General features: G+C 47.9%; 3 protein-coding genes across 3 annotated transcripts; all 3 read right to left on the bottom strand.

Annotated features, from left to right (window-relative positions):
* Positions 1-293: 293 nt before the first annotated feature.
* On the bottom strand, positions 294-1,213 carry FSST1_000934 (uncharacterized protein; the record flags this gene model as incomplete). The annotated part of the gene is made up of 2 exons (XM_083235978.1): positions 294-853; positions 925-1,213. The coding sequence occupies 2 exons, from the start codon at positions 1,211-1,213 to the stop codon at positions 294-296; spliced, it is 849 nt and encodes a 282-aa protein (XP_083091116.1).
* A 2,651-nt stretch (positions 1,214-3,864) lies between these two features.
* On the bottom strand, positions 3,865-5,221 carry FSST1_000933 (uncharacterized protein; the record flags this gene model as incomplete). The annotated part of the gene is made up of 3 exons (XM_083235968.1): positions 3,865-4,178; positions 4,232-5,064; positions 5,118-5,221. The coding sequence occupies 3 exons, from the start codon at positions 5,219-5,221 to the stop codon at positions 3,865-3,867; spliced, it is 1,251 nt and encodes a 416-aa protein (XP_083091115.1).
* A 4,873-nt stretch (positions 5,222-10,094) lies between these two features.
* On the bottom strand, positions 10,095-11,576 carry FSST1_000932 (protein RAD55; the record flags this gene model as incomplete). The annotated part of the gene is made up of 5 exons (XM_083223825.1): positions 10,095-10,367; positions 10,426-10,748; positions 10,799-11,098; positions 11,150-11,202; positions 11,257-11,576. 5 exons carry the CDS (start codon positions 11,574-11,576, stop codon positions 10,095-10,097), a joined length of 1,269 nt encoding a protein of 422 aa, XP_083091114.1.
* Positions 11,577-16,067: the final 4,491 nt, after the last annotated feature.

Here is a 16,067-nt window from a genome sequence, read left to right as displayed (position 1 = left end):
TCGTTTCATTTCAACTCATCCTCGCCATGCTCTTTTCCAAAGCAAAAACACCAAGCCGATCAACTCCGGTAAAAGTGGTACGTGAAGGGTATTCGACAAAGGGGGTATTTCATCAGAAGAATATGCAACTCAACATTGCACCACTAGTTTAATCTCCAACGAGCATCCTCCTGAACGTGTTCCCGTATACGAAACGTCCCGTTGCTCTCTTCATCATAGACTCATTATTTGCCATTGGCGCGTGTTCAAGTGGCCTCTTACGAGGACCAGCGTTCCACATAACATATCTAGATTTAAAGGAGGGCAAAGACACCAGCAGCGGCGAGGAGCATGGCGCTCACGCCGGTGAGGGAAGCACCACTGCTGATGCTTGAAGGCTCAGTAGAGCCAGGGGCAGACTCAGATGGCTGAGTAGGGGCGGCAGTGGCAATGGTGCTGTTAGAACCACTCCAGGCCGTGCTGTAGCCAGAGCTAGGGGCAACGATGGTGGTCTCGTCAGCCTTTGTCGTGGTCTTAACAACAGCGGACTCGGTGGTAGGGGCAACAGTAGTTGTGGCAGCCTTGGTGGATGTGGAGGCCAGAGAAGTGCTGGTGATGTAGACAGTTGTCGAAGTGGTCTCGAGTTGAGAAGAGGTAGTCTCAAGCTCAGAAGTGGTGGGGACAGCAGTGGTAGTGGGCTCGGCAGTGGTGGTCTCAGCAGCGGTAGTGGCAGTGGTGGTCAAGAGCCTCTCGGTCTTGAGGCCATCCTCTACGCCATACGCAGCGGCACACTCAGCAAGATCCATAGCATCAGGGCAGCACCAGGTCTGAGCCTTGGTGTCGTGAGAGCAGTAGAAGCCTTTATCACATGAGTCTGAAGGAACGTTAATATTCGGGATGTTCATAATGTTGTGCAAGTCTCTATAGTCGAGTCATAAAACTTACTTCCACTGCCGTCAAAGCAGCAGGACTGTTTCGCCATGGGGTTGAAGCAATGGGTTTGGTTGTCTTCAGAAGGGCAAGACTCGAATCCAGCACCACAAGCATCAGCACAAGTGTCGCCGCCACCACCGCAGACAGACTGATCGGGCTGGTATCCGGGAGTCGAACGGCGGCCGAAGCTAAGGCCTTCAACGGGGGCCTTGATTAGCTTGTAAGGCTGAACCTGGGACTGAGAAGCGGCATTGCTAGCAGAAGCCAGGAAGGCGATGGAGGCGATGGTTCGGAAAAGCATCTTGTCGAATACGTAAATACGAAGACTGGGGCTTGATAGATAGGTCTGATCTGTCAGACAAGGAACAAAGCCACAAACAGGGTATAACAATGGTAGTGGAGAAAAGGTTTCGTATTGAGTGAACAGAGCAGCAAGCGAGTGAATAAGATACTAGACAAAACTAGAATCAATGATAGATAGGTTCGTTGTTGTTGTTAAAGAATGGAACGAGTATCGATGAAATAACGATTCTCTAGGATGGATAGCGAAGACGACAACAAGGACGGACGAAGAGGATGGTGAGGGAAGATCCAAAGATGAGGTTGTAGAGAGATGGGGGCCCTCATGTAAGTAAATACCTGTTTGGCTATGTGGGCAGCGCGCCAAGCCAAGGAAGGACGTCTCGGGAAGCAAAATATAGACCCTTCCTTCCCTGGTAAGATGGGGACGGGATCCGTAACCATGATAGGCTGGTGCAAGACGGAGGACAATGCAGAAGAGCACTCGGTGTTGACAGGGACAAGGGAACCCCCTAATCCAACTTGTTTAATTTAACATGCCCATACCTAGTAGGTAGGCATCCATGGTGGTTGTCTTCCATCGCCACCAATAATTAATCCCTACTCGCGCCGGGAACAAGTCGAAAATCACCATGCCTATTACGGCCGAGCGGTAATCGAGACCTGATACAGCTCTCAAGAAAGACGTTTGAACGCATGGCCAAAGAGTCTGTACTGAAACGCAGATAGGGCTACACAAATAGCATATAAGTAAACGCAGCTGTCACCTTGAGATCAGCAAGGCACAGAGCTCTGCTCTGTCAAGGCTTAACTGATTTCGCAACTGTTCGCGATGTTCTTCAACCTGATTCTTCTTGGGTGATCACCAGCCCAGTCAAATGACAACTCATTAGCACAACAAACTAATGGATTGATAGATTCTAGAGGTTAATTAGCCGCCCACTTGCTCCATCCCAAGACCCAAGCCTGGCCCTACTCGGTTATAGTCTAAGAGAGCGCAATTTTGGAATAACAAGACCAACTATTAGGTGGAAATCAAATTTTGGCATGCCCTTTGTTAGCGGCATACTACTCTCATGTTTGACGTTAACGCAAACAAATGTTGTCTTTTTTCTTTTGTTCCTGCATGGAAAGAAAGACAGTAGAAGATGAGGTTACCTATTACGGCAGGTACCTGAGACCTGCGCACTGGGGCATGTCACCCATCATGTTCGCTGAGTGGTCAGAAGCCGTCCAGGTAAGTACTAAGGTAGCTTCAGGGGTCCAGTTGGGAGCTGCAGCTGCTAGCCGAGGCCCGTTGCGCTAGAAAGCCACCTGATGCAGGAACCAAACAAGCCTAGGTTGGCAATGCATATCGATAGGGACAACGAATTAATGAAAGAAAAATATGACAATTAACCGAATATTAACTACTGACCGATATTAAAGAGATCCGCCGATCATGAAATGCACTTTACCGTCCAAAAACTCTTGTGAACTATCCATGAAGGATACACAATCAACCTCCGTCTCCCTTTGGCCGGCCTGAGTTTCAGGTTATTTAACGAAACCAGGTTATGCGCTATTAACCGGGCAGTCAATCGACAGGGGTTTAATGGCCAGACCCAGCAGCGTCAGTGGCAATCCTAATTTCAATCATGGTCTGTGTTTTGAGTCGGTTCCCCAGACTAACCTAGAGCTAAGCTATCTGGTTTATTCATTGTCCGTGTGTTTTTACTAATTGATTAACCTGTTCGCATCGTGATCGTACCAGAACGTGGTTTTTGGGGCATAGCTTCAATGACGATGTCGCGAAGGAATACTTGTTCTTGATCAATACATGACTACTTCCTATTACCTATCTACCTACCTAGCCAAGATTGTACGTAGAAACCCACTGACAACTCATCATCGGCTTCATGCAGCAATCTTTTAACGGACCAATGTTACATGCATGACTATCAATTTTTAAACGAAACAAGCAGACATAAACACGTATCTTTGGGCAGGGTTGACACAATGTCATCGTCCAAGAGAAACGATTGCTTTACCACATGTCATGCATCCTCCCGCCATCTCGGCCTCAGTTGCTTCCATCTACAGAGTACGTACAAACTGATTCACCGTCGGAATACCGCAACTAAAGTGCTCTAATCAAAAGCAGATTATTAGTCTCCGTCCCAAGCCAGTGCTTTCTCGAGATCGCGTTACATCTATCATCTTGGCGTTGGGTCTAATTCCACTGGACGCTGTCAAATTTTGGGGTCATCAGCTAGCTCGCCGATCGAAGGAAGTCCTTGCTCACATTCTAGCGAAAACACACTACAGCGAGTACATATTCGTGAGATTACTATCATTCTAAACAACCATACTCCGTAGTCTTTGATAAAGCCCCCTGGACCATGGGTCACAGATGGAACTTGTAAGAAAGCTGATTACCCTGTGCACAAGTACATTAACCATGTCCTTGTGTTATCCCATCACCTGTCTCATTCCCATCGAATCGACAGTTAGCCCAAAAGATATTCTACAAGTGATGAGGAGTCATCTTCATGATAAACAATATGGCAACGTCTGGCGGTACTCTTCCGCGGGTGTTGCTGGCTTGTGACAGCTCCCGCTCCCGCTCCCGCGACAAGTCTCTCTACTAACAAGCTGGAGTTGAGAGTTAGCCTACTCAGCCTCATCACCACCCATCTTAGAGATCCACTTGTTCATATGAGAAAACTTGTCCTCAAATGTCTTCTGGAGCTTCTCTCCTGCAATCCACATAGGGTCTCCCTTCTTCCAGTACGTGAAACAGTTGTCGAAGATTTGACGCACATCCGTCAAGAACTCTTCCTCGTTGTTGTACTCCTTGTGGTCCATCTTGAACTTGATCGTGCTTAGATCCATAGGTCGCTTGACCTTTTCGAAGTAGTCTGGCACGCCATCTTCAACTGGCTCGACAGCATCTTTGAATGGACCAACAAGTCTAGTCCAGAACCCTACGTAGCAGTTAGTTTCGGTATGCCAAAAAATTATATCCATTATAACAAACCGGGACCAGAGAGCATGCGAGTGAGCAGGTCGGCACAGAACTCGAGCTTCTGTGCTGTAGTAAAGTCCCTGCCTTCTGCGAAACCTGCGCTGGTCCTACGTCTGGGCGCAGGCTTAGGCAGTGAGCCACGAGCCTTGATTGATCGATCCGCTGGCACAATAGTGCCGACTGAGATACCACTCACACGCCTACTCCTCTTCGCTTCATTCCCGGGCTCATCTTCGAGATAATGGACGTTCTTCCGAGGCGTCACTGATGGGAGGGTGACGGTAGTAGGTGGCTCTTCTGGTGTAGGGATTGTGTCGAAGGAGCTCATGGCAACAACAAGCTCACTGAGAACCTCTTGGGGGAGCGATTTGGCAAACTCTGCTCTAGCGTCCGAAGATCTCATATACTCGGCAGTCCATGAGAGCAGCAGTTTCCGAATCGACGAGCCCTCAGGCGTGTCTTTCCATACTTGAATAAGAAGTGGCGTAGCCGGGATCGTCTCTGTAATGCGACGGCAATCGATCATGGCGTTGAGAGCCTTGTCGCAAAGCCCATTGATGCCGAGTTTGTGACCCAACTTCCAGAGGCCGACAAGAGCCTCGTAAGATGGCACGTTAGACTCATCCGAAATGACTTTGTCTGTGTAGAGAAAGTGCTGGGCGAGACCAAAAACTTCCTTCGTCGTCTCCGGAAGCTTGATGATGTGCTCAATTTTCTCTTCTTGTTCCGCGGCGGAAAAGAGCTTTTCGTAGAACTCGGATCGAGAGCAGAGGAAATCTTTCTGTATTCCAAAGGGAGCTTCCTCGGGGCCAACGAGAATGATGACGAAGATAGGGTGCGGTTCGCTATCACTGATATTAACACACGTTCGTAGTAAGATAATACCTGCCAAACGCACAGCCAGGAGAATGGTTTCCTTTTGTCAGCCATTACATTCTCGGTGTCCTTCACGGCCGGGACGTCGACTTCCTGGGTTTGGGTCTGCGTTTGATTCTCAGACATCGTGAAGTCACGGTGTCGCCAAAAATATATCGTAGTCGATTATAGGGTTCTCAGTGCAGGATGGAGTTTTTTTTTATGCAGACAATTGCTGGGACTGCTCTGTATCAGTAGTTAGCGTTGAGATCGATTCACACACCATCAAACAGTGATGTGAGTGTGGCTGTCAGTGTCATTATACTAATTCACAAGAAAAACGTCTCTGCAACAAATAATCTTGCCGACAATGACAGGGTTCGATGTTGTGTGCAATACAATACGTACCGACGGGTGTATTTGAGAAAGTGACACGAGAAATATGATCTTACCTGAACCTTCTTTGTTATCTCACCCACTTTGCGTTCCACCACGATTTGCACTTCAACCTCGAAGAAATTGCATTAGAAGACCTTCCGATATGAGATGATCCCGTCGCGGAATGCCGATTGATGAGGCGAGATGGTTGATGATGAGCCAAACTCAAGCTTGGCTACTTGCCTCAATCAAAATGAACGTGAAGCTAAGGTGGAAGTCGCGATGAGATTGTTGGCCAATAAGGTTGCTGTATCAGAGCAGTGGTTATCGATCGGCCTGCAGATTGTCCGTTCCCGGCTTACACATCCTCTCAAAGGTTTTTACCCTATACCATGCGTATCCAGTAGATCAGCCTTAAAACAACAGAGCTAGGTATGATTTGAAGACACATGTAATAACTTATGGACAACTTAATCAATGTTTAACTCTTAATCTCTCATCAACTCACGCATTCTTATGGGACTTGTGAGCCACATGTTTTATTTTGGCCTACTTCCTCGTACCCAGTTCAACTGTAAACACGTATGGATATATGATCTCGCCAGTAAACTGGTGCCAAAGTGACCAAGCTAGTTGATACAGCCATTCATTGGCCAAGGACGACACAGATCTACCAGGGGAAACTCGCTTGATAACTTATGCTCCTGTTGATATGTAGCTTTATTCTCCTATATTTGCATGTAAGAAACTTACATGGGAAGCTACAGGGAACAGAGGCAAGCCTGGTGTGACTTCTATGAGGTAAACACTTTCCGAGGGCTGTTATAAACTCTTTTCTATCTACTGCTCATGTTACTATTGTACTTCTGGGATCATGTTAAGATCACTGCTTATTTTGTACTGCAAAGACCGACAGTATATTGACACAGATGCATGCTCAATCTTCCTTTCCCTTAGTTAACTTATGAGTAAACCCTTCCTCTACCAAGTAAATGGGCATTTCAGCATGCTTGGGATATAAGGAAGGCATACCAAAGATTCTTGATATCATCAGCCTTCGCCGTTTTCGAAATCTCGAGGAGTATTTAGGATCCAACGCTGTGTGCTATTCCTGGCCAGTAGATGACATGGTTCCGGACAGAATAAGCTCAAACAAGACCAGACAAGGGGAAGCGGATGCGTGCGCAGGAGTGAATCGGCCAAGCGCGGGCGTCCGATCCATGCTCTTCCAAGTCTCCAAAGACTAGAATATTAATTCGACTCCCCCATGAGGCCAATATACACACTGACGGACGGTACGGGGAACCTGACTAGAATAGCACCGTGCCCGGTAGGTGCGCTTCTTACATCATGATCATCAGTATAAACGTCACATAACCACTGTTAGTACGAGTAATTAGTTGATCAAGAAACAGATCGTGGCATACGAGAACATCATTTAAAGAGGTGACCCATCTTACTCCGCAATGAACTTACTCCAGTCTGTCGTAGAGGTTTATTAGAGTAATGAATCATAGTTACGATGTAATAGACTGTATAACCATGACATTATAAAAATACGTAGTCCAGGACCGGGTGGACACATAGCGATATAGGAGGGTATTGACGATCAATATCCTCCGGATATGTACATGGTACGGATTAAATCCTTACCCATTTGACGGGGAGTTTGGGAATAAAGCAGGCTACTAGTAGCAGAAAAAATAGCCTCCTAAGTCTTAGGGTATAAAAACAAGTAGTCTAAGAACTATAGCCTAAGAAGCATAAAGTGGCCTACTAATTTCGTCTCTTATGCTCCCAGTGGTCAATTTTTCTGATACTCTGAGGGCAGGATAGGCAATCGCAACATGTAGACGGCTCATATGCCGCAATGCCGGTGGTTAATGAACCGGAATATCCTCTTTGGAGCGTTTATCACGCATTCCAGGCCACAATTGTTCATATTGCCCGGCAATGGTTACAAATCATGTCCGTCGTTGAGTGCCGAGGATGGTACCCCGGATGATATGATACGATTATATCCGTACAGTTTGGCGTTTTCAGACAAACATCATGCGATCTTGCCCTCTCGCTGCTGGGCCCTGCCCACAGACTATGAAATTCCCCAGACATTGATATAGGGCATGTTTCCACATTCACACATGTGGCCGGGGAATAAAGCAAAACAGAAGAGGGGAAGTGGAAAGATTTTTACTGCATCATCTCATATTCGTGGGGTCTATGTAGCAAGATCGCCCACCATCTGCCGCGCATATGCCGATTTAAGGTACCCAAGACGGAGGCGTAGCTTGTACCAAAGCCGTGTGATTGGGAAGGACGGACAGCTCCAAATACAGATCCTGGGGCATATGAAGATCAGGCCAGAAGCTGGTCAGGGCGCTTGCTTCAACATCCCACATCTCACGGGGTTCGCCTTACACCAACTTTGGGGCAATTCACCGACACTTTTCAGTTGTACAAAATGACTGAGGCAGTCCCATCGCTGGGCTTGAATTGTCGAGCCCAACAAAAAATTCCACCGGTATAGCACATAGGCTCGTATCTATACATGCTCATTCAGAGAAGGAGAAGCAAAGAAGCTGCTGTAGATGGATCTCTCGGACTAAAGGTATCCGCTTCATCAGCCCATGCTGATGGATAATCGTCCGAGAGTGAGTGGCCTGCATAAGATATCCTAACGTTGACGATGAATAATGTTTTATCCACTTGGATAAAACGTCTTGTACGTATTTTGATCCGAGACGTCTTGGATCAGAACCGAGAGACAGGATAGCTAGCCCAAATTTATCTTGGGATGCGAGTTTGAAAGAGACACCATCACCTTCCACGTTTGATGAACGATGACTTCACTGTAGTGAGCACATTCGTCCATCGTCGAGACAAACATGGGGGCCTGCAACTACCCACTGAATTCCAAATTGGAAGTTGTACAACACATACGGGGTAGTGAGTCGCAAATAGATCTAACCAAACGTCTGTGTGCCTGCGATGGAAAATCCGAGCAAAGGCAAGTAAAATTTTGCGACTGCGGACATGTCTCGGCACCACTACAGTTCAGTTCCATGGCTAGTGGTCCAGTCTCATATCGGCCCAACTGGTGTAAATCCTAGATCGTGAGATCTGGCACGCCCAAAGTTGTACTAGTGCGCATCCCGTTTCTTCTTTGCATCAAAACAAAGCCAAGCCATTGGCGAGTATTCAATGAAGAAAGCCACAGCGGCGGTGTGTGATAAAAAGCCCGCAAGCGCAAACCCGTTGAATCTCCAAGACCCCTGGTACCTGACCTGACATGGGTGTTAAAAATTTCTCTCTTCTCTTTTGCTTCACCTCCAGATAGCCGCCATAAACGTTCGTGATTGATTTGTCAAAGAATGAACGCGCAATGCTGACTCGGCTGGACCACATATGGTGCTTCTTAGCCCTACTACAACGCCCGCTCCTAAAACAACACGCATGCTCTCATCATTGGATGCCGGAGTTTCAACCCTCCACAACAGCAGATGACGTTGGGGTTTCAACATCACCTAGACGTATCCGTAACTCGAGGATAAACAGCAGGGTTTGCATTGTGCATCTCATGCATTGAATGCGCCGGAATCTGGTAGCACCTCCAACTAGGAATGCAGCGTAAATCTTACTTATGGAGTAAGGGCTGTCATTGATTGGAATACGAATAGCTGCAGCAGGATAATTGTTGAAAGCCCACCTTGAGCAAATGCGTCATTAAACCGACTCATTCATGGCTTCCATGCGTCTTCTCCCGAACTTCTTTCATTAAGCTACATATTTGCCATTGAACCGAAGGGGTTGCGTATCCACGTTTCCTGGGCAAAATCGCCACCGTCAATGACACAAATCCAAAGGGTTGTACGTGCTAGACAAAACCTTGAGGATCAAGGTATCTAATAAGAATTGTCGCTTTGGGAAGGGGTCAAGGTGGTGTGGCATTACAAAACCTGGGGGGCAGAGACACGCACGTAAGTACCTTTTCCCCGTAGGTACTTGTAGATTCTCTCCAGAGAACGACCGGGCCGGTGGAGCACGTTCAGGCGTCACCTTATCGTTATCAGAGTCTAAAACCTCCACCAGCCGTGAAGCTGTTGTCCATGCTTGTCCTGTTCTGTTCTGGATGGAGAAATCCCAAAACGCAACTAGGCTCGTTTGGGTGATCCGAGACCTGGGGTCTTTGTCAGAAGAGAAAATTCTCGCCCTTCCAGAAGCCTGCCCTAGTCTGGGGGAACACGGGGCATGACGAAATACTTCCAACCACGAACCACAATCTGGGCCACGATGCTTAACCTCATCAGACTACTGTCGGACTTGTCCGAAACTGCTTGGCATGCCGACTATGGCCTAGCAATCTTGTTGTGCGGCTTTATTGTGGCTCTACACAATCCCAGTTTGCGTTGTTTTCTTGTTCAATGCGGATCCGTCATGGCTAATTGATAAAGGGGCAGAGGGGGCTCATGTTTTTCCTCATTTCGCTCTGTGGGGATGTGTTTTGTGCTCCGTCCCGTTATGAGGCTCTGCCCATGTCTGGCGAGGTCGTCCTCCGTCTGGTCTTGGTCGCCATTCTCGGCGCTTTACCGGCGTTGAAACTATCCCCAACAATCCCCAGACTCCATCAGTCCCATTCAGAGCCTCATTTCGTGTCCGATTCATCGTCGGTGCCAGGCTCGTCGTGCTCGCTGTTCTCCTCTTCGCTATGTCCGACGTCTTGACCTAAGATGAGGTCTTCGCTGCCTTGCCACTGGGGTGGCGGCGCCGGCATGGCCGCTTCGTCTTCATCTGCCCATCCGTAATCCTCGTCATCTTCACTGTCTGGCACCTCGATTTCAGTTTCTCCAAGCTTTCGCTTATTCCGGGCTAATTCAAAAGACTGTAACGCTTCATAGGGAACCTGGGCCGTACCGTCCTGTTGTCATCATGTTTAGTAACGATTGCTTGAAGTCTTGATGCTTGGTAGAACATACCAACTCCACTTTAAATGCGACAATATTCTCCACAGCTTCCTGACATACTCTACCATCAACTTTCTGCAGGCCTGCGAGGTAGACGCTCGTGAGACTGTTTTCCTGCCAGACCCAGTCCCGAAACGTGACAAGTCTAGTTGAAACGCCTTGTTCCCATACGTTGGCATTGATTGCGGCTGTGAGTGTTGCACCCCTCTCTGAGTGCATTTTGGTTGCACATTGAGACAGAACGACGATCGCGCAATTCCTAGTGGCTGCGAGCTTATGAAGTGCACTCATTATTGATTGCAATGCCTGTCTGCGTTTCACTAATGGACTAAGACCTGCACAAACGTCAGCCAACACCACCGCACGCGTTGAAACTTGGCCATACCCTTGCTACCTGTAGATGTAGACTTGCCGTCATTGGATTTAGGCAAAGCTGAATTGACCAGTGCTGAGAATGAACTGATTATTATAAGCGAAGTGTTCGTAGGTATCAACTTTGTCGTAGGTCTCGACACGAGAGAAATCAAATGAGGAAGTGTAAAACAGGAGTACTGGTAGAATTGAGAAGCATCAACCTCCCGAGCTGGTATTGCCTCAACTTCCGTGGATGATGGACCATTTCGACGAGCTTGGGCAGCTTTTGTTACCGTCCTCAGCCTGTCTCGCTGCAGTGCCTGAAAGCAATCTGCAATGCAAGTCAGCCAACAACCACATGTCTGGGAGTAGAAATACCGACCTATCCAGACTACTGCATCACCATTGCATAGTGCATTCGCTGTAAGCTGTAGGCTTCGCCATATGTCAGTTACATAATATAATCATACAATATGACGGTAGACATACCCCAATGCTGTCTTGCCGGAACCCGGGGGTCCCCAAATCTCTGTCACTTGGCCTCGTTGAACACCACCTTTTACCGCTGCACCTTGCGAGTCGAAAGCTACAGGACCTAGGAGTGAACGATCCAGGCTTTCGAGGCCAGTTGGTATGTGAGTTGTCGCGTCACATCCAAGGTCATCAAGGGCCTGTGAAGCTGATACTGTTGGTAGTCGGTCTGCTAAAGTAAGTTTGGGCTCTGTATCCAGGCGTGTATTGTAAGACTGACGTGTGCTTGGTGTGTCAAAGCTTGCTCTGTCATAACCGTGAATCGCATGATAATCCATCCTCGATATTCATGTCGATGTTGGATTCGCCTTTGTCCTTCGCCTGCTGAATCATCCGCAAGTGTGGATATTCCCTTTCCTAACAATAATTGCCTGGCTTAGTAGCTTTCTCACGTACGATTGGCGGACAATCACGTGATGCATTCCCTTCTGGAGAAGTCCATATCAAAATGTATAACTGATAGGCTGCCTGGAGTTACGGCAGGTTCGACTCACGAAGAGTCGAACTTGGACAGTGAACAATCAACAAGGATGACGAGTTCATCTTTGGATACTTTGATCGTCTCTTTTTACTCCGTTCTCAAACTTGGAGGATGGTTGAAAAGTAGTTTATGGATTGTCCAATTGATGATCGTGACATGAATCTCTAATCGGCGTGGCAAATACGTGTGATTATCAATGAGCAGTGGCGATTATAGTGAGTTGTCATTCTCCGTTCTGAGCGTCTATAGGTGGCTGCATAATTAGGCATTCAGGCCATGGGGTTTAATGCATTGCTGAACATACATACATACATGCTAGCACACGCAAGCAAGCACCAAAAAGAAAGAGCTTACAGAGCTTCAGCGCAGGCAACTGATACGATTATGTGGAGTTAATCGTGCGTCCCCTCCGATTCAGGAGCCAGGCAGACCAGATAGCGTGAGATGATCTGCCACGGTAGATCAGCTTGGCTCAAGCAACGGACGATCTTGACATACCAAATCTGGTCATGCCGCCCATTCCTAACGCCGCCTAGACTCACTAAGTCAAGATCAAGCCTCACTGCGGGAGTATCCTGTGGGGAAGCTGGCGCTACCCCATCCCCCGTGTTCCTGGCCCCAGCAAATGAGCAAAAGTAATTTTTCTTGTCACAGGGTTCATGATCTGGGGGGTGATGATAGGAAAGTGCCTTGCGGAGGTAACGTGGAAAGATAAGGAGAGCCGCCGTCGTCTCTTGTGAAGGGAGTGCCACCAAGCAGGACTGGAGTTTACTCCTCTCGTCCAAGGGCAGAGAGGTGCTTGTACCCAGCATCCGCGTACCCATCAAGGTTTCGAGTTCCTGCATTGCTGAGCAGGGTCTCCTTCATGCACAGAGAAGCCCTTAGCTTCAAGTAGGCTCACTTGTTTAAAGCTCTACCCAGCTCCACACTCGTCAACTTGCAACTTGTGGGCAAAATTGGTTCCTTAGTGAGTTTATCTGGAGTTTTACCATTACTTAAGAACATCAACAGTGAGGCGTTCAGAGTAACCGTGCACAAACAATCTCACGCGGCTAGCTACGGCGACATGCCCTACTAGCTAGTTAACTGTTGGACATCCGTTCAGAAGACCCTGATGGAATCAGGATGAGAAGGTCCTTCAAGATTCACAGAGGGGCTCTGCGACATCAAGACTTGGCTACCCGTACGATGCACCGAGTATTACGGGGGAAACAGGTGATTTCGGCGAAACCTATCAGTGAATCAACGGGTCTTATGGCCCACCTCAATGGGTCGGTCGGAATCAAGGTAGCGTGTAAGAAGCACCGAGACTGCGACTGACTGTGCACCAACTGTGCGTAATCGCCAGCCAAGACAGTGTGTATACGGCTCGGTCGAAACCGGAATGCCAAAACAGAGGAAGGATAACTGTGGTATCAGTTACAGGATTTGAGATGGCACGCACGCTGCCAAGCCTCAATTGGCCTGCTGTATCAAACACCCATGGCAAGGTCTTCATGCGAGGTTTTAGTCATAATGCCAGCTCTGCTTGGGGTAAGACGAAGATTCTTCTAACTCCAGTCTCACTAGGCTCTTGACTCTGTGTTGTGCAAGAATTCAGCCGTCCTGCCAAATTACCCGTCATTCTCGCCGATAAGGAAATTCTGGCCTCCTTTATTTGGATTAGTCGAGCCATCATTGAGCCGCAGGCCATCTGCAAGGAACATACAAATGCGTCGGCGCGCGCCCCGTCGCTTGTGCATGCAAAAAGCTGGAGCCCCGCGAAAGCTTGCCTTTCTGTTGGCTAGAGATCTAGACCCCTGGATTTATAGAGAGGAGCCTCTTGTAAGCCTGGCCGCCAACAGTTCTCCAAGACAAAACTGTCGGTTGATGTCTGCACATGCTATACGTACCTGGATGATACAGTGAGTAAATGGTGGGTTTCTGACTTAGTAATGTAGTAACAAATAGGCCAATTGCCGTAACACGTGGAGTATGACAATTCAATCTAGACGACGAAAGTAATTCAGATCCGAACCGAGATGACCTGCCCCTTGGTGTTTTCGGGCCTTTACAGGCTCATCGGCTATTTGCTCGGTGGACTTGGATCCAAACGAGAGCCTAGACTGACAGCATTGACGCCATCCAGGGCTAATGTTATCAATAACTTTGAACAGGTAGTCAGGTCTGAACGGGTTTAGGGTATTTGCCGATGCGATTGACAGATGTTACATCACGCATACCAACAACATCTTCAATAGTTACTGGCCAAGCATAACCGCATCCAATAGATGGTATGCATGGCATGCATAGAGTGATGGAATCGTGGAAAGTTCCCGTCAGAATCGACGGAATCGAAAATTCTCTCGTTTTGAGTTCAGGGGCAGGGTCCGCGGATTGTGACTAAAGGCCAAGGCTCGTCTTTGCGGACGCTGGGCAAGCCCGTATCATTATGGATTCCGTTCGTCCTTGCCTCAGATACCGCCATGGTCCTACACGACACCGAAATATGTTTCGATGTTCTTTGCCATCGAGACATGGTGTCTAGCATATATACATACAAACAAATGAGCGCCCATTGCTAGGACATGCATTCGAACATGCATCAGACCAGAGCAAACGTGGAAGGCATCTGAATTCCGGGCCGAAGTTGACGAGATTCTTCCATGTAGGCGGTGTTCACCGTTCCGAACCACCGAACACTAGGATGAGATCTTAGATCATCTGCCCCGGAATTACCGCATAAAGCTTAGCCGGACTTGATTGACCACACAGCATCAAGCATTCGGGCTTAGGACGCCATCGCACAATGGGAAGCTGGAGAAGGATGGAGTACAGAGCTTCCCACTTCCTGGGGTCTGATTTGGGGTCCGGATTTCTTTATCTGTTCTCAGAAACTAGCTTCAATGGTCGGCCGTCGAGCAAAAGAGAGAATTAGACGATCAAGTGGCGTACTAGGATTAATGGTTCTGACAGGCCACAATGCCTCTACCGTACCAGTAAGCGAAACGACAGCACAAACAGGTGCAAGGGCAGCGCTGTTTATGGATAATTCAGGGTCTGTTTCTGGACGCTGTCCGTGAAGCTCCTGACTATTTGGGATTCCTCTCATCCTTGAGGGTCTCGAATTTCGGCCTTTTTCTTTATTTTTTTTTTTTTTTTTTTAACTTTCTACACCCTTTGTGATTGCCTCTGGAAATCCAGGCGCCCCTGAGCGTAAGCAGATTTGGCAATAGACCAAAACTCTGATTAGACATGGAATCTGGGGAACACTACCATATCCACTGAGCCGCAGGTTTAACCAAAACAAACAACCGTATTCTGGCGCTATGGATACCAAGGTAGGACTGTATAGGGGCAAGATACCATTTTACGTCAAAATTAAAATACAGAATGGATCTCGACTTATCTCGTGATGAGGTTGACAGCGGAGATTGTATGGGGGCGGCTCTTTCTGGGCCGCTTAGCAGCAAATCAGAAGCGACAAGAAAGATGTGATTATCCGGGGATGGGGAAAATGGGGGAGGCGAATTTAAACCAACAAGCTGAGGAGCCGAGATCAACTGTCATGTTAATAGAGCATGTCTCTTAATTTCGACTCATGGGGGCGTCTACTTTTGGGGTTATCTTTGCTCATCAAACGGTCTAGCCCCTAGAGTGTCACAGAAGACTAACCATCAACAACAGATGATAAGAAAGAACCTGAATAATGCCAAGAACAAGTATTCCACCCCCAGACGGCGGCTTGAGACGGAAGACTCTGGGGAGCGCGCTTGTCGCGGTGAATGGTCCGATTATATTGGACCCAACACAGCAATTGGATTGAGATAGCACCACTGAACTGAAGTCGCAACCGGCGATTTGTCGATCGGTCTCGTGCATACCCAGAAAAATCTTGCGGGTTTCTTGGCTGACGGGGAGTTGTTCTCTACTTGGTCGGAGGAATTGAAAGCTGTGGGAATGATTAACTACTATACAAACAATCCTGCCCGGTGTATACACCAGCTCTTGGTTTGATACGCCAGGAATTTTATGTTAGAGCAAAGGATAATCCCATATACAGAAAGCATATCTGGTACTAGCAGGATTGGCTAAATCAAGGGTTTGCTGGTCTCGCTTTGTCATATGATATGAGACCAAGCATTGAGACAAGAATTCATCTACCTGAGCCAATATTGGATCGGCTATGTGCTTATCATGATCAGCTGGGAGAGTGATTAGCCGGATGTGCGCCAACCCCACACTTGACCTACCTAGCCTCTCAAGGTTATCTATAGACTACAGGACAAAGTACCTGGTTATGGGTGGG

This window comes from Fusarium sambucinum, chromosome IV (assembly GCF_050947815.1).
Source record: "Fusarium sambucinum isolate potato_lamoka chromosome IV, whole genome shotgun sequence".
Taxonomy (NCBI): Eukaryota; Fungi; Ascomycota; class Sordariomycetes; order Hypocreales; family Nectriaceae; genus Fusarium; species Fusarium sambucinum.
Note: the sequence above shows the minus strand (reverse complement) of the source record. Positions and strands in the feature narration are given on the sequence as shown.